Below are 19763 nucleotides of genomic sequence, written 5' to 3' on the forward strand. Positions count from 1 at the left end.
ACAACACAAACTTCCTTCAGAGAAACCACCAGCCTGATCACACCATCATCTCTTGTCAGACTCTACAGCATTTGTATCAGCAATTTTCACAAAACAGAAGGGATTTCAAACTACTTGCACAAAGTATTTAAATCCCCAGAAACCAAACTTGCAGTGCTGCTGCTGCTGCCCAGCCTTGCTCTCAGCAGCAGCAAATGCTGTTTACCAGCTGCCATAAACTACAGCTGCTGCCACCACGTCTGTTTGGACTTACCAGAACAGAAGAAAGCCCGGACCATCACATAAAAAAATGCTGCTTGTAAATGCTCCCGCTGAATTTCGAGGAAATAGAGGACTCGACTCCCTCGTTTCAGGAATATTCTGCAAGTAAGAGCTAGCTGAGGCCCAGCTGCAGGTTAATGCCTGGCACCTGTTGATTAAACCGGTTTCAGAAGATCCATTTGACTCAGGTGCTGCCCTGAATAGCTAACAAATACCTGAAGAGTTAGAAACTTAACCCTTTTTTACCACATCACAAACAGGTGGACTAGTTCAGGCAAAGGTGAGATCCCAAGTGCAAGCCTGGCCCCCCAGGGCGGTGCCCGAGGTCCCTTCGTTTGCCCGCGGAAGGAGGGGTATGTCCTACTCACCAAAGCCGCCAGCAGAGCAGCCCAGAATGGGGGGTGTCTTCACAGGCCGGCTCACGGAGCAGACGGTGAAGATGTCCTTTCCACAGAAGGGCTGCAGCACTCATGATGTGCAAAACACCGCGCTGCACCCTTGCTGCTGCTTCCCCAAGGAGTACTCGGCACCGTCGCAGAGCTGCCCATCGGTATGCACCGGCGGGATGCATCTCGGGATGGCACGCACCGATACAGCCATGCTTTCAGTTTGGGAACGCATCTCCCGATCAATAGGGTCCTTTCCAAAACAACCACTCTACCAAACTAACTCCCCATGAAATATTTTGGCTCTAAGATCAGAAACTATTACTTCTATCAATAACAAAGTGTTTCCTAAGTCAGCAGGAGATCATAAGAGAAGACTTTCAGGATTTCCATTTGACAAAATGTTTGTCTGGATTTTTTTTTAACCTTCATCTAGCTTAGAAACCCTCCCCCTGGCTTGAGAAAAATGCAAATTGCACTCCAAGAGCATCCTGATTTCCCCTCAAAATCTTCTGCTACAAGGCTATGGATGTGGTTGAAGCCAAGGAAGTGGGAAGTACAACTTTTGCATAACAAATCTTGCTGTTCCACGTACTGGATGCTTACCACAGGCATGACAACCACAGCCTTCGCTTAGTCACACCATCCTTCTGCTACACAAAACATAAAAAGGTAACTCTACCGATATCAGCATAACCATCTCAGTATAAACATGTAGAAAGCACAGAAAACTCGAGTCACCGTGGCATAAACACCGAGCGCACTGTAAATGCCTCAGCCACTGCACCTATTTCCCCTGTTGCGAACATACATTGAGGCACAAGAACCCAGTACGCCACAGAAGCTCTCAATTACAAATGTAATTTTATTTAATTTCTTCACTCAAACTGAATTTTCTCATCCCAAATCTTTACCGAAAGAGATAGTACTTAAATGCTTAGAAAAACCAGGAACTCCTCTAGTAGGCAGCTAGAGCAATGTATGCATCGATACGGATATGGAATGTAAATTTCAACTCATATAGATCACGACATACAAAGGAGATTTTTATGCAATACAGACTTACAAAACAATAACAGTTCTGTTCACAAATATTTCCACAGAGTTCTGCACAGCAATCTTGTAGAAAAGTAGATTAGTGCAACACCAAAATAACTTATTGTTCCGTAGTATAAATTATTTTTCATTTCCTAAAAGAAATCGATGACTTAATAAGATTGGGCAGGATCTGACTGGATTTGGTGACAGCAAAATATAAAAGATATTGTTGCTCTGAGGAGAAAAGGAGTATGGGGTGTGCTGCGGTATGGCAGGGGCTGGTTCTGGGGACACAGAGTCGCCCCCAAGCCTGGCGCTCGTGCTGCTGCACAGCGGGCCACCAGCGACCACCTGCCCTTTTCGAGCTGTCACAGTCAACCTGCAGAAGTGTGCTCTGGTGCTTGCACCTATTAAAAAAATACCTGCCTCTGTGGGTTTCTAATTTGAGTCTAAAGTCTTCAAAATAGCCTTTCTGATTTTGAGGAACAAGCCACATTTTGGTGCGCTTTGAAGGAGATGCCAGGGAGAAACTCGAAGGATTCTCACATGATGTAACACGAGCTCCGTTCCCAATTTCTCTCTCTTAACTGCACAAAACATACAACTAAAAAGGAACTAATTGGCTAGGCCTAGAAACATGCTTGAATAGGAACATTGATGGAAACGATTTGCAAAGTTTAAAATTACATTAACCATAATTTAAATATTACTATTGATTGCTAGAAACTTCAGTGCCGATGTAGTACAATCATTTGGAAAAGTACGAGACAAAGTGTGGTACAGATAGCACAGATTAAAATTCCCCAAACATCATCATTCATTTCCATTACGTTAAAATCATATATTCCTCAAGGTTATAGATAAAGCTTCAGACGGAAAATCCATTTCTTCATAATATAGCTAGAATGTGAGTTTTAACCGTCTTTACTTTAGGTTTCTTTTACATACAGGCATCAAAATAGACTTCTCATTATGACTAAAAATATAGATTTTTAACTACAGAACCCAGCAGCCATTTTTCTGCTTCTTTGCCCTTCCCCCAAAAAAGTCAAGCAAGGTCTACAAAAATAGCAATTAACTTTAAAAAATAGGTTGCTTCTTCCAGCAGATTTAAGTTACATTCAGATGTAATACAGCTATTTATAAGGAGCAATGCTGGGGCCAGACACCGAGGGCGGCGTGCTGCGTTCCATTTCCTTCTGACAACAGCTGCCCACATCAGTGCTCATCTCCGTCTCAGGGAAGATCAGTATCTGGTTTGATACTCGTGGTGCCAGCGATTGAAGTCGTTGTAGAAAACCACTATGCTCCCAGATGCCATGCCAGTCATTATACACCTGAGGAAAGCACAAGACCAGATTAGTCAGTGAACCACCTCACGTTCAGATACATGAGTCACCACACCAAAGAGTTACATCAATACAGGCACAAGAACCCAGGGCAATGACCAACTTGCACCCAAGACAGCTGGAGCTGGAAGTGCTCCACATACCAGAAAAGTCAGGCTTTAGGGGCTCCCATCTCGGGCTTCCAAGGGCTCCAGCAAGCTGGATTTGAATAAAACTGCCATCTGCACCAACTGGGACAGATTTATGGATCAGAAAGCGTACAAAACACCACACAATGGTTTATATGGCCGGCGAGTTAGACAACAGAACTGTTTACCAGCATCGCTGTCCTGCAAGGCCACTTCAGATTTCCTGGGATTATTTCTTGGCTTGCTTGCTTGGTTTTGGGGGGGGAGTATTGGAGTGAGATGAAGCCCTGGTGAAGCAGCCAAGTGAAAGAAGGCTAGGAGGAGCGTTCATTTCAATTTTGCTTCCCCCATATAAGCACATGATCTACGTGAAGGAACTGGATGTGGGCACGGGACTTCAGCTGGAAATGTTAGTGTTTGGGTTTGAAAGCAATCTGAAAGCTTTGATTGTTTTGGAAGTTCCTGAAAGCAATCACTGTGCTTTCCCACTGAGGCACTCTTTCTTTCTGAATTCCTTACCCTTGGCCTGCTACTAGAGATCATTTAGATCTGTTTGAAAGGCCATGACCCTGACATAGCGCACAATTACAAGAGTTTCTGTATCGTCTTTTCTAGTGTCTCACATTAAAGTTTGACAAAAATCAAAAGTATGAAGACATATAAAATTCTGGCATTTTAGGAAAAAGCCTCAGAATTAATAAAAAAAAAATTCCTAGTAAAAAGCTGTAATTTTTCCTTCAAAACAAAGACTAAATATGAGATCATCAAAACATTGCATTTCGATAGTATCATACTATTTCATTTCAAGAGCAGCATTTTGATTGTTTTTGTATTAGGTTAAAATGTCTTTTTACACAGTGTCACTCAAACACATACATTCATGCATACCGAATAAATTACTCTGAGTAATTACCTGTAATTACTCAGTAATTACTCAGGAAAATACTCTGAGTAAATCTCTTCTGAGTTTCTGTGTCTTCAAACCCAAAGTGAATAGGTTCCTACCTTGAGCACATGGGCAAATTTATAGATGTCCATATTAAATTTCAGTTTATTGACACGTGAAGATTATGTTGCCGTGCCATTAATTACAGTTAAAGATTCTCTAAATGCAAAACTTCATACATTTCAGAGGTCTAAAATTCAACAGCTGTAACTCCAACTTCTGAAATATTTTCAACAGCTGGGGCTTTTAAATGGAAAACTGTTTCTTCCAAAACGCTTATAACCTGTAATTATGCTTAACAAGAAGTTGCTGAGTGTTTGATTGAGGTCCACAGATTTTGCTGGCTTGGATTTTTTTAAGTTCTTTTTATGTAAGTTTTAGAAATGTAGTCCGGGAAAAAGTGTTAAAGTATTCAGTATGGACTTCAGTAAGCGGAAGGTTAAGAGTCTCAGCAATATGCTTTACTGCACAACGTAGACACTCCTAAGGGATTTAGGAGCCAAATCAGCTTGAAAAGTACACAGGAACTCCACTAAGCAAATACACCAAAGCAAACAAAATTCTAGCCCGCAAGCTAAAAGTGTACAAATGAAATGCCAAACATCCATTTTATAAACAAGCAATACTTTTGTGATAAAAACAGAGAAAGTACAGCTGCATCGGAAAGTGTAATGTAAAAAAGCAGTAAAATACTAACTGCCTTCAGTAGAAGGAATCTGCAAGGAAGGTCATGCTTTATGTTCATAAAGTAACTTTTCTAGAAATTAAAATGAGTATTTGCTTTAGCAAAATATGGATGCGTGGAGGGGACCTTATTGTGCAACTACCCCATTTTTAACATAAAGGTGAGGAATTAGGAATGTGATTTGTGTCGTAAGTGAAAGAAGAAACATGAAAAGCACGTATGTAACCTTCTACCTCCACGCGACCACACTGTATATTGGCACAGGTCAGTAACTCAACCTGTCTTGAAAGTCTGCCAAAGTAAGATTTCTTGAATCACTCTTCATTCCCCCATGAGCTGAAATCCTGTAAAAAGATTATCTGCCCTAAATATGACATGTTAGAAAGAAACTTATGTATGCACAGAATTATCAATATATGCACCAGGATCTGTGATCTACAGAAAATCAAAGTCAGCAGAAAAAGAAAAATATAATTTAATTGTAAGTATATATTCTCTGAAATTCTTGTGAAGACCAGACTGTGCTCTAACCTTTGGTCATACGACAGGGCCATGGATCGGATTCCAGCATCACACCCTGGGTAAGCAAAAAGCTGCTTGAGGTCCCACATCTGCCACACCATGACAACTCCATTGTCTCCACCTGTAAGCAGATACTGTCCATCGCGACTCAGTTGAATTGCCTAAGGGGAAATCACATGAATATTTGTCAGATAAATACATGTTGCTTTTATTCCCCTTCTTTTACTTTCATAAAAAGTTTTACATTGACAGCTGAATGTCTAGGGATACTTGATAGCAATACAAGCTTTTGGGAAGCAACATTATTGTTATGTTATTCTACTCAGCACTGGAATTAATGTTGTGTTGCACAAGTCTCTTTAATACATTAGATGTGGCTAGTTCAGTTTTACCTCACCTGTGATTTATTCCATATTCCAGAGATCTAATATGAGGTCAGCTAAAGAAATTTACTCTTCTAATTAGCTAGATTTACAAGATCCAGCAGCACTGGCATTAAAATATAGTACCTGACATTCCCCCAAGGGTCTTTAATACTAGCCTAGCAGAAGTTATCCTCCTTTTCTCTCTGGCAAAGGGCTGAGTGATGGAGGGAACTGAAATGCTATACAAATTACTAGAATTAATTTAGACTAGTGGTTTTGGATTCCTGCTCTGGATTAATCAGATAATGATCCACCTCTCTTAATAGAGACTGTGCTTCCTTTCCTCATCTATCTTGATTCTGCCTGTGACAAATTCAATGACTTATACCCTGATTGTGCACGGATCATGGGGACTGATGGCAAATCTACATTTGAAATCTTTATTTGGGATCCAGATCATGCAGAAAGATTGGATATCATTGGTTTTCACAGAGAAGACTTGTTGAAACAGGTGTCTTCAATCTATTTTGATGTTTCTTGTGTGCTGTTGGAAAAATCATGATATATACTGAGTACCTGGAAGAACAGCAACTTTCCTCGGTTACCTGATGACTATACCAGGTGATACCATCAGATATTAAGAGAATTGGAAGCATGACAAATATTTCTTAAAGAGGGATTTTTGCCAGTTTAAATAAGCCAAAATGTGGTTTAAGAGAACCAAAATCGAAATTTTATTAAAACAAGTGATACCCTATGGGGTCAGACAGACCACGATCCATCTAGCCCAGTGCTGTAACACCAACAGTGGCTGTGAGGCTGGCCACTCTACAGTCCCTTCCCCTTTGGTCTGCAGCACCCACAATCACTGGGTCAGGAGTATCAGAAAGTATATCTCTGTCCATTCCCTTTAGTATCTATGTATGGACGTGCTGCCCATTAATTTTCTTAATCTCTTTTTGAGCCTGCTGATGCCTTCCGGGGTGCTGTGGGGTGGCAGAAGTTCATTACAATGCAAAATAATTCCATCTGTTTTGAAGTGATCCTACTAGTTTCAATGAGTAGCCCATAGGTCTCATATTGTGGGGTTTCCCAAGTAACAGTTCTGCATTCACCTCATCCATTGCCTTCATCACTCTGTAGACCCTCCGCATTCCCCACCTCAGAAAAGACTGAATAAAACTAGTTCCCAACACCAACCCCTGGAAGACCCCATTACTGACTTTTCTCACAGCAATACCAAGATCTTACACATCTTTTCAATACGGGTCTTAGCAATTACATCTATAGTAATCCTGAAGACTACAAATCTCCCTCTGAAAGGAAGACCTTGTCCTGCTGCCACGCAGAAAAGAAACTTAAGCAGTAGACAATACCAGGTCCTGATTTTATATCCTCATCCTCCAACTATATGGGAAAACTGAACGGTTTGTAGGGTTTACTGAAAAGAAAAAAAACCAAAACCCAAACAAACCCAAAAAGTTGAATGAATTCTGTCATGTGGAATGACATCAGCACAAGCTACCAGCGAGATCAAGACCCTTAAAACCAGTTTGGACCATTATTAATAACTCCTGTAAGCCCAAACCTTTTCCTCTGCTCTCTCCTCCTGTTTCCAGATTCCTCTTCTCAGTTCTTTTTCTGACTTTTGCTCCCCAGCTTGACCCGGTTTTTCCCTTCTCTGCTCTACTTTTATTTTTGCATGCAATACTCGGCACAGCAGCAGCCTATGGTCCTCTTCATTTGAGCACACAGAACAGTGAGAAACAACTTTGCTAGTTGTTTGCAGGATGATTTGCTGTTATCAAAAGGAAAATAAGGATCTTTGATACTATGAAGCACTATTTTCTATTATTAAACTCCTGATCCTACCTAATCCTTCACTCCATTGCTCCTACTCCCAATTCCTGTTTTTTCTTCACTCCTTTCTGCCTCTTCTTGTCTTCTCCCACTCTCTGACAAGTTTCTGCAGTCCTATCTCTGCTTCTCTGTTCCTGTCACTCTTGCAAACATCTCTTTCATTCTGTCCCTGGTTCTATCCTCAATTCCGCTCTTCTTTCTCCTCTGCTTCCCCATCAGTCCGTCCCCTCCCTCGTCCAGGATCACCTCATCACGTTTCTTGCCGTGGCATTTTTGTGCCCCTCACTGTAGGGGGTGATTGGTTGCAGGGGAAAACTCCGCACCCCTGGGCTACAGATGTTCAGTACAGAATGTAGATGCTAAGCATTATCTGCTGAATGCATTTAACCTGAGATTTGTGAATCAGCTAAATTTGGGCAGCTTTTCAACAAAATACACATCCCTCACACCAGGACTAATTCATCATAAATTTCAGCTTCCTGACCCAAGGCAGGGAGCCACAAAACTTTTCAACAGAACAGTGTAAGCATGGAGAATATTTAGAGCAATGGCTTTTAAATGCCAAACACACACGTTCTACAAACAGATTGATCCACTTTAACTAATACCTTGTCACTGGAAGGCAAGGAAATTGCCTCAAGAGGTTTATGTACAAGCAAAATTTCAGCTCAAAAATTTAAATTTAGGAAACAGCAGAAAGAACCGAAGGCAGGGTCTTGCAAACATATCTTTCTCTGCTGACGTCTGCAAGTATTTTGGCACTTGCAATCTCGCCTTCTACAGTTTTTCAATATGCAAAACTTGTAACACACTGTGACTTTAAATTCCTTGGGAAAAGGAATTTGTTGTGGTTTTTAGTATACCGAACTTAAAGAGCATGCACCACAAAAATGAGAGAAACTAACACACAAAAATGTTACGTTCATGCAACGTTAAAGTGTTTATACAGACTGCTGACAAGTCTAGAAACCAAAATATACAGTGTACATAAGATACTGCTTCATGCACAGCAATAACTGGTCAGACATATTGCATATCTGTATTTTTTGTATTGTTCTACTCTACTACTATGATGCCAAATATATCCTGTGTGGAACACTTACATTAAGATAGAGCTTCTATACTATATTATAAACTTTGAGTGTTTGCTGCAACTCGCAAGTAATCAGAATGAATCACACGGCTGAAGTTTTATTTCAGACATTAACTTTGAAATGAATGTAATTGAAATACAAACATAGACTGTAAACAAAATTATAACACTGAAAAAACCCAGTTGATAAACCTATTCCAGATGTTTTGAATTATGATGACAACACATACATGTAAATTTAGACACAATAAAGCAGAATATGTGGAGTTGTTTTCCAACCGTATCAAAGTATTTAAAATTGAATACTAACCAAGGTTAGAGATAAGTATTCTGACCTGAAGCTTCTCCCCCCCAAAAACAAATGGTCCAACCATAAATTGCTTCTGTGATTGCTTCTGCCAGCCTACAAAAATATGCCAAGCACCTCCCAAAGCACAGTCCCCAGGAGCTTGAAAGCTCTCTTGAAGACCCTCTTGGAAGAGTGTAGGAACTCAGTAAGAAAGGGGTAGAAAACAAACTGAGATAAGACTCTGAAAATTATCTAGAACTTGCATGCACTGAGTAGATGATCATGAGATCTAACATACCACACACAATTATTAAAAAGATTATTCATTAGAAGCAAAAATCAATATGGGGTGGTTTTCTTCTCTACAGCGATGGCAGTCTCCTAAGGGTATTTTCAAATTACAATGAAGACCGTGACAAATAATTATTTGCTACACTTATAAAATTCAGCTGATGAAAATCCATTAACCTTACGGTCATGGTTCACTTGAATTTTATACTTGAGGCTTTTACTGAAGAAATGCTATATTAAAAGGCAAATTAAGGCCATTAATCTTTAACTCTTCCACTACCTGTAAAATGCAGTGGGTTTTGTGATCTTTTGATTAAATAAAGTATAGGCTTTGAACCCTTACTAATACCTATGCAATTTTACTAAGTCATTGGCTTGTCATGAAGACAAGATGTTGATTTATTTATTTTTATTGTTTATTAATAAATTTCTCAGCCACTTGCCTATATATATATACACACACACACACACATATATGAATGAAGGAATGAATGGAAGAAAAGGTCACCCTGTCAACATTTCAGTTTCATGACATGCCCTTCAAGATTTAACAAACGAAAGGATGCTTTTACTCCCAAGTACTCCAACTGGTATAGAAGACGACATGAATCAATTTTACTGTTCTGCTTTTCCCCAGCGTAGTTTTTCTACGATTCTACTAGGTATGAAACTGAAACAACTCTGCAGCTAATCTTTCTCACAACATGAGCTTCAGAATCTCAAATAATCCCCAAAGCGCACAATTTCAGCAATGCTCTAAAAGCTGCATTTCTGACTTGTATTCCTTGGAAAGTCTCAAAACTTTGCCCAAATCCCTTTTAACATCTCAGGTTTTTGAAAGGCAGTGCTTTATAAAAAGGCAGAGCTGACACTGTGACAGCCCTGGCTTACAGCAGCAGGAGTCTTGTGGGCACTTCCACATTTCAAAACAGACTCAGGAAAGGAAAATAAATTGGTTCCTCTGGGTGAAACAGCATACAGGCTTTGTTTAGGGTAAAATAACTTTACTTCTCAGAACAAGCAGACTATTTAGAGTTAAGTTATTCATTAAGATATCTAAACATTACATGGTAGATGTACTGCGATATGCCTAAGTTCCACTGAGCAATACAGTATTTAAAACAAAAACAGGTGGAAGGCATTGATTAGACTTTGAATTTCCCCAGAGCGTCTGAATTTTTTTCTAGCAGTTTTCCAGCACAAGAATACAAGAAAGAAAATCAGAGTATTGTTGCAGACATCACTACTGAAAACTGCTAGTTTTGTCAATAACATTCTGAAATACAGGTCCATAATGACATAGGAAAACAGAAATTAGAATTTTACATTACAGATTCAACACTTATGACCTTTTCCTTCCCTTTTCTATCCTCCTCAAGCAAAAACCAATGAGAAGTGTTTGTCAGCACAGCCCATGGGTAGGTACTATTCATTTTAAACGCCCCTACTTTAATCATGCCGTTGCCACTTGCCTTCTAACATGATATAGTGCAGAAGCCCTGGGAAAGACGCTGTAGATTGTTTAAGCGTAAAGCCCAACTGGGACCACTGGGAGAGAAAGAAAACAAAACAAAACAAAATAAAACCAAAACCCCTGGTACATCTGTAATTCTGGCCCACAGAGAGGAGAACTTCCATTGCCTCTAGCAACATTCCTACAGCTGTGGGTACTGACTGAAACACTACAGAAATTGTTTTAGCCGGCAAGGGATTTCTAGATATTTTACAGATTTGCTGGCCTAGCTGACAACATAATCACAACTGAAAGTGACAGATTATCAACATTATTATTGTAAAAAGAGAAAACACCATGATATGTACTTGCTTTATGGAAAGAGCTGGGATGAAGGCTAGGCTGAAAATCTCAAAAGCATTTGTACAAGGACAGCCAAAGGTGCAATTTCAGAGAATTGAAGCAAGAATCTACATTAATTTGGAAAAATGGCTTGGGACAGAAATATACACATTCCTACTTCATTTCCCCAGCCTCAAATCCACACTAGTGGCTGCCATAGCATCCAACGTTCAAATGCCCTCTCACCCCTGCAGACAGCACTCTAACTGTGGAAGAGACCCACACAGAGAGTTATTTCTCCATGTTCTGCCACCAATGTATCTGACATGTTAAAAACACAGGGATGCTGGATTAACAGAGTATAGGACATGGCAGAATTTTACAAGTTTTTAAGTGGAATACACTGAACTACACTGGAGACTTCGGTGGTAATGGAGCATTCACTGTTCAGTGTAAATTATAAAATGGAAATTATAAAGAACAAAATTCTTTCAAATATACTGACACATTCTTTCATCTTACGAATTAATATGAACAGAGTCAAGAGAAGAACAGGTGCAAATTTTAAAATGCTCACAATTTTGCACATCTGAAAGAATTTCAGTAATCCTGTAAAACGAACATGAGGGTGAAGAAGCTTTTTCTTCCTGAAATGTCTAATCCAAATAAAGGAAAAATTTTTGAGTGTTCAACTAAAGAGAACACTGGGAATCCCAGCAGCTGGGCTCTTCCATCAGATTATGAAAGTCAGCTTGGAGGTCTGTGCCTCTCAGACCACAACTACTGGCATAGAGACCATAACTTCAGATAATTCAGGTAGCCTGAATGCTGGCCCAGCAAGGTGATCTTGCTTCATGTCTCTGCTGCATTCCGTAACTTTCTACTAGATTTGGTAATGTGTGTTCATTTCTTTCCCTTCCCTTTCCTTTTTTTTCTCATTCAAGGAAAAAGTGGGATATTTTTAATTCAAGGAAAGTATTCTTTTGACATTTCTGCTTCACTGAAGTATAGCTGGCAGGTTCTGCTCTGCTTCATAGGTACTATTTCACAGGAACTGTCAAAAGACCTGCATTTTGTATTATCAAATAATTTCCATAAAACCATAAGCTTAAAATGCCTCCTGCATAGTTTTGGACTTGCTCCATGTCTCTTGCAGCTAAAGATGTGGAACCTAGCTCCCTGCTCAGCAAATGCCAAAGTTGAAAATGAAAAAAAATGAAAATGAAAAAAAATGAAAATGAAAAAAAAACCTCAGTTGAAATGTAGACATATGCCTATAAACTTCCTGAAGCTCAGGAATGCTATCTCAAGCTAAGATGAAGGAATGTAGATAGAGATGCCAAAATGGAAAGCCAGCATCCAAACCATCATGTCCAACGACCTCCTGCCTTCAGACTCAAAAGTAAAGAAGTAGCCTGGCTTCTCCTGGTCAGCAATTAGTAATATTTGTATTCTTCAGTTCACGGAAATGCCTAAAGGATATTCCTTACTATAGGAACAGAGTTATTTTAAAATTAAAACCAGTGCTATCAGGAGTACCTAGTCCCCTTAATTACAATTTTTTCAGAATGCTGCTATTATTGTCTAGTACCGTATATTTCTATGGCCTGGCTACAGAAAGACTCTCCATGCAACTCAACACTGATAGCTTTTCCTGATGCTGGAACCACCAGGCCTCAGCACACATTTGAGTACACTCACCTTTATCTTGTCATCTGTTTCCATAGTGGCTTGAAGTCTCCCATTCACACTGAATACACAGAAGAGGCCATTTTCATAATATATGACACAGTGGCCTTCTCTTGAAGCTTGAATAAGTTTTGGTCTCAGACAGTTTTCAGGACCTTCTAATGTCCTCAGTAGATCTCCATTCATAGAATGTATGAGACATGGTCCTTCTAATGAGACAAAATAAAATCTCTAATTATTGATTTACATGCTCATTTAAAGACATCATATATCAAATAACAAGTAATGACTTCTACTTAGGTAATCACTTACAATACATTATGATTTTACCATGTTCAAATGGATAGCTTATGACTTGAAGGGTGCTAGAGAGTAAAATGAACAGCTTATCCCTTAAAAGCTTTGTATTAAGGTATTTTAGAGCTCCTATCAAAACTAGTTAGAGACCTAACAGATTTTCTTTTGTGGATTTTCTTTTAAAACTGGTAGCAGTTAATTTTGAGAGCACAAAAAGAAATGTACTGAATCCTAAAATGAGATTTTCAAAATACGAAGACACACAGAGGTGTGTGAGGAGGTACTCTAAAGTTATATATTCTCATATTAAGATTTTAACCTATACATGATCCACTAAATATTTGCTTTTCAATACATTTGGACAAATACCTGATTTCAATGTAAGCCACAGATGTTCACATGAATAAAACAGAAACATGCACAGGTGCATAAAGTGAGTACACCCAACTTTGAAAAAGTGTCTTTTCGAAAAAGTGTCTTTTCGAAATCATTTTTAAAATTTTGGAAACACTAAAGCAGAAATATCTTAATTGTAAGGATTTTCCAGTTTAAAAATAAGTGTGGACCCACAAACAGGAAAATGATAAACAATATAAACAAATTATAAACAATATAAACAATAAAAGCAGGTCTTTGAGAACACAAATTGGGCGTATTACAGGCTTTGCAGCTAAGCTCAAAGAGCCTGAACAGAATTACAAATTTTAGCTGGGAGTTTATATATACCCCTCATCAAACAAACAAAACAGCACATTCTCTTTCTCCTAAAACTAATTTTTGCCTCCCTTTCTTAGAAGTTATCCATAACAAATATTCTTCACCATCCTGGCAGTCAAGAGCTGTATCCTACTGTATGCTATATGCAATTACACTGGATAAACAAACAAAAAGGAATAGCAATCAGTGGGCTGTAACAGGAAGACTGTTGTGGTTGCCTCTTCTTGTAAATGTCTGAATAATCCTCAGTTATAATGTGTTTAAAAAAGAGGTTTCAAATTCCACAGCAACTAAAAAAAGGTTTGAAACAAAGCCACCATAAAGTTAACAAAATCTGCCATCTGAGACTCTATTCCTTTTTGCATTAGGATTATAGCTCCATGAACAGAACGAAATGACGACAGCTACCTTACCTTTTGAACCACTTATTACCAGGCCAAGTTCAGCACAAATGGTAGCACAGGTGATCTCATAGTCATGTCCTGTCAAAATAGCTCGCGGAGTTGCAAAATCACCTTCAATGAAAAAACAATAAAAGCAGTCCTTTGTTATAATCTATTTCTCAAATCACTGCTTTCAATCACTGAAGCATCTTTGGTTTCCTTGCTCTTTGAGTTCATGTTCCCTACCAATCACTTCTATCTGCTGTTTGCATATGGTTGTTTGGTACTTCTATCTACGTAGTACAGCAGCGGTGTACTATAGGAATTCAACCTGCACATTTACTAGTGCACATCAATATAAAAGTTAGGTGTTGTAGTTACAAACAAACAGAAGTCAGAGCACACAGATTTGCATTTCCCCTCCCTCCATCTCCCCACCCCCCCCTTTTTTTTTCTTAATTTTTTTTGTGGAGGAAGAGATCGTGGTCAATTATTGTCTTTTCCTTGAACAGGCGTAAGTAAACACAAGTGTCACTCTGACAGGTACTGAGAGGAGACGCCTATAGTGCTCAAAGATGAAGTAAAACATCCGTTGATTTTATTTTAATCGAGTAACGGTGTTGAAACCTCAACCTTATGTCTAGCTCCTTGTAAGAATGTGGAGTTTGGCCCATAATCAGAATGAATTTCAGATGAATTTGCAAAATCAAAACACCCAAATCCAACATTAATTACTGCTGCTCCTATTAGACATTTCCCTGCAACAAGAACAAATAAAACTGTATTTTTCTGAGATTCTCTTTGTAATCAAACATACATGGATACCATAAAGTAAAAGAAATTGTACAACTGGCACATTGGAAGGAAAAAAAATATGTATTCTCCAGGTCAAGACAGAGAAAGGGTAAGCAAATGCTGTAAAGCTCTTTAAATACTTTTAGAACTTCACTCACAGGTCATTCGCTGGATCACCCACTTCAAGAATGCTAGCATTTCATAGAAATCACAATGTTATTTTTATATTACCGCATAATTAGTTCATTCATACCATTTTATGAAGCTTTTAAACTCTAAAGTATGTATATTGGGCAATGCTATCGTGTAGTTTTAAAAAGGATTAGATGAGTTTTTAAGCAGCGGGGAAATAATTTCCCTTCACAATAACTGATGATATGTGAGATACCAACAAGGCAGTAAAGCAGTGGTAAAATAAAACCTTTTTTATTTCAAAAACGGGAGATGGTTTTGCAAAGAGACAGAGTAATAATAGGGCCAACTGACTCCACTGGTTAGTAAGGTAGCAACATTCAAATTATATTTGGGGTTGTAACCTTTCAAAAGATAAAACCAGCATAATGTCATTAGCTTGTACATGTAGAGCCTTAACAGTACTAGCAACACTGGCACTGGATCTTATTGGAAATTATGGAACTCCATTAAAACAGGTAGCTACCCAGACGCTGCACATGTACAGTGAGAGGCCTCTATGGAAAAGAAGTGTAGATCTGGGCTTGCACAAGTAAAAGCTTAGCTTGCCCTCAATATTTTATATTTTCACTCAGACCGTTTACAACACCTCCCAGAGTGTCCGTGTAGCTGCCACGATCAAATGGCGTTTCAGAAAAGGTCATAATCTATGACCAAGCATCAAATCAAGGATTCTGACCTTTCAGAATTTGATTTATTCTGCAGTTACAATCTATAATCTATATCCACAATACAAAAATCTTGAAAAGTAAATAAATCTGTTTCTTCTTAGATATATACATACACGCTAAATATATATGTATGCATATACACACACACATATGCATATATGTTGTCAGCATTTAAAATGTGAAAATGCTTTGGCACAACTTGCTGAATCACCCCAAATCTCTTAATAAATAATCATTAAAAGCTATTGCTTCTGGTTTGTATACTGTTTGGCAAAACACCCTCAAACCCAGGAAGTATGGCAGACAGCTCAGAAGCAAAGGAAAGGCTCCCAACAAATTAGAAGCATAAGGGCAGACTTAATGACCTCTAGGTATTTCTCAGGTGGCTGATCCTATGAACGCTCACCAACCTTTTGGAGAAAGTTTGCTCTACTGAACTTTCCTTGCCTGAGCATGGGGCAGGCACCTTAGAAGATTCATAAATGAACATTGTGTAGACAAGCCACAAATCTGCAGGTTTAGGGGAAAATGTAAAAGCAATCGTAACAGTACTATCCAGTAACAATTTAATTTTGTTGACCTAATTCTTTCTCCCTGTTGTCCCCAAGCCATAAAAGAGGAGACAGCTTTGTGCATCTAAAGCTCTTGTTGGTTTGTTTTATTTTAAATGAGCTGCCTACATTAGCAAAATGTTAGAATTCTGGTTTTATTGTTTTATTTTGCTTTCTTTTGCTTTCAGAAATTGCATTTATCACATACTTGCATAGATCTGCAAGGAATTAATCTAATTAAATACAACACGTGTTAATGAAACTTTTGAAATCAGAAACATTTCAAATGTACAACATTATTGAGGCAATGAATTTAAGATGCTGGCGTCAGAAGGACTTAAAAGAAGCAACGTCTGAATGAATTATTTGGAGGTGCAGATAAACAAAATGCTTATAGCAAACATTGCTTACAGCAACTACGTTACTGTAGGCTTTACCTATGTTCGGCTGTCAGAAGCTAGATACAAAAATGTAGGAGAGAAGTTTCCGAAAACTAGAAGTAGAAACTGAGCATATATATTTATCACAGTCCACAGAAAAGTAAAATTATGTAAGTAACGCTCTCAGTCTTTTTAGAATTTGGACTTGACTTCAGACATAATGGAGTATAAACCTACAGGTGGCAGGATCAGTGTTTCACAAACTATATCAACTGTTTACTAAATTAGATTGGTTCTAAAGAAACACTTTAATGCACAAAAGAAATGGAAGAAATCTGAACAGTATCTTTAAAGAAATTAGGACTTGAATAAATACTGTAAGAGAGGAGTCCTGTGAAAAGTCAGGCTGACTCCTTTGATAAGAATGTCAAGTATTTAGGGGTTTCCAAGCCTCTGATTTTCCAAATAATGGGGTCAACTTAAAAGCTGGTCGTAGAGCAGAACAGATTTCTTTAAAAGCTTTTAAATTGTTATTGCTTCAGAAGATTGTCATGGTTTTCAATAATGCAAAGAGAAAATTTTATTTTGTTGCTGGTTTAAGGGGCACCACTTCAAACTTTTCTAAATTGTTTTAGGGGAACCGGCTTGCAGACCTTTTGAAAAGCTGGGGAAGTGACTTCAAAGGGAAAAGAGTCTTTGTCCGCTAAGCAGGTTTACGACCACTGATGCAAACCCTAACTAAGGGCTGAAAAGAATACTCAGTGCATCTTTATGGAGATCCTTAAGGAAGATGAACAAGTCAAATGAGATTAAAGATAGTTCAAATCCTAGCACTAATAACCAAGACACAACAGTTTTACAGATGTGCTTTTCTCAGCATAGTATATAATAATATCTTTAGTCTATACCGTTACTGGACTGCTTCTTGAAGTTGAATGCTGTAAGAATCTTAATGCCACATTCACATTGCGAGAAACGTCGTCAATGATTTATTTAAGTCACAGGAGGTATATGTAAAGTTATTTTCCAGTAATGGACAGAATACTTTACCTTTACAGTAACCATTCAAATTATTTCAAAAGAAGGCTCCTACATTCCAATAAATAATTTCTGCAAAGTTGTTTTCCCATAGAAAATAGCATAAAATACTACTCTTCCTTAAGTGGCCAAAGTAGATTTTAAATCATAAAATTCAAGCTTCAGAAGATAAACGAAGAGCACATGAGACCACATCAGCTTATGGCGATATTTCAGTGAACAAACGTTAGGCGTTTGGAAACTACATTTAAAAAGGAACAGCAGGATTATAGCAAAGTCAAAACTTTCTTCTAGTTTAATGACATCCAGAAGATCCGCCTTACTGGATAACAAGAAATTGGTTTGTATTCCTGGGTCTTTCTCCGTTATTTTTTCAGCCTTGGTGATGTTACGAAACAAAATGGGATCATGGCATTTTAAATCCAACAGTAAATTGCTAAAAAGACCACTTTCTGTATTTCCAGCACTAAGCTGTAAGAGCTGAGCCAAAGATAGGAACATATTTTAAGAAAAATCTCTCCCTAAAAAGAAATCAAACTGGAGATCAGCTGAAATACTTACATCACAATGAAATATGAGATATACTTCCTACTATTTCTGGGTGAGATAATATTATGCAACACAATAAAATATAAAATATTTGAGTACGCTCCCTTTTATGTTTTATGCTGAGAAGACAGTTAATTATGATAAGTCACAGACAGCCAAACAGTAATTTCTAAATTATTATTCTATGATTGCAGAGGCTGTAGGGCACTTTTAAATGGCAAATTAATTATGTGATTTTATGTCAATATAAAATCCAAATTAAATGAAGCATCAGTTAATGTAACTATCTTTTACCTACTTCTTGCAAAAATAAGTGATCGAGTACTTTCTCAGAAGGATACATCAACCAAACCACATTACATACGTAAGAAAAGTCTTCTAAAATCATTTTTAAAATTTCAAAATTTTGAAGTTGCTTCATGTGATAAAAATTGAGGAAAAACAATAAAAGGTTTGAAATCAATTTGAGAAGTACAAATGTACTTACAGAATATATGACATTTGGACAAAAGTGCTTTCAGCAAAATGTAAGTAAATCAAGAAAACTAATTTGCTGCTAGGCTTCTACCGTTGATTATATAGCAAGTTTCAGAGTTTAATTACATCCAAGTGATGACTGTCAGTTATTATACAAACTTCGTACATTAACATTATTTATGGCTCACACACAGTGAACATTTACATAACAGCCAACTGGTTAAAAACCCATTTCACTGGTGCAGAAAGGCTGGCTCTTTGATGGATGGGAGATCTCACTAAACCAATACCACACAGTATTACTGAAGCATTCATAAAACTTAAGTTTGAATAATCTTTCCTTTGTAAATATGCATTTTTACATAAAGATGTAATCTTTTCATATTATATAGGAACTTCGTTGTTGTCCGGTTGTTCACATGACACTCCATCAGCATTTCCTCTAATTCCTTCAAACTACTTCCCATCTGTTCAGACTTTTTTCACAACAAAAAGCACAACCTTATGCCTTGATGCAAGTTTTGGTTTTGCAAAAAAACCACTTCAACCGATCATTTTCTGAAAAAGGAGCAATTATCTTTGAACAACATATCATTCTATCCTGAAGTAAAATCTAAAAACATAAAACACAGAAGCTGCTATAGTGATTACGTTTGTTCAGTAAAGAAAAAAAATACTAGATTTATCTTGTAGAATTCATTTCAGCAAATATAACACAGGAAAGGCTTACTGTCCTCCTTCCCGCAGTCACGCTGTGCAACAAGTGACTGACAGTGATTCAGTACTAATATGAGATTTTTCCTACACGTCGTGTCAAGAGAACAGGCTCACTATGTTTCCAGAATCAACACAGTAAAGACAAAGATTTAACAGGCCTTCATGAATTGGATATTACAATTCAGATTTCAAAAGTCAACAATCCCCAGCCTCTTAATTCCTACACCATGTGTAACGCAAAGTTTGCTGGAACAAGTTTGCCCCTACTGGGGACTCATCTGCTGGAAGAACTGGAAGTC

General features: G+C 38.1%; 1 protein-coding gene across 1 annotated transcript in view; it reads right to left on the reverse strand.

The window, feature by feature from the left end:
* Positions 1-2724: 2724 nt before the first annotated feature.
* LRBA (LPS responsive beige-like anchor protein) overlaps positions 2725-19763 on the reverse strand; it is a 218713-nt gene continuing 201674 nt past the window's right edge. The window contains exons 20-23 of the mRNA XM_009643664.2: positions 14125-14226; positions 12710-12906; positions 5325-5476; positions 2725-3022 (exon numbers count right to left, since the gene is read on the reverse strand). Of these exons, the coding sequence (XP_009641959.1) occupies positions 2932-3022; positions 5325-5476; positions 12710-12906; positions 14125-14226 (542 nt within the window). The 3' untranslated portion in view covers positions 2725-2931. The remainder of the gene's footprint in view (positions 3023-5324; positions 5477-12709; positions 12907-14124; positions 14227-19763) is intronic.

Source organism: Egretta garzetta, unplaced genomic scaffold (assembly GCF_000687185.1).
Source record: "Egretta garzetta isolate BGI_Z169 unplaced genomic scaffold, ASM68718v1 scaffold258, whole genome shotgun sequence".
Taxonomy (NCBI): domain Eukaryota; kingdom Metazoa; phylum Chordata; class Aves; order Pelecaniformes; family Ardeidae; genus Egretta; species Egretta garzetta.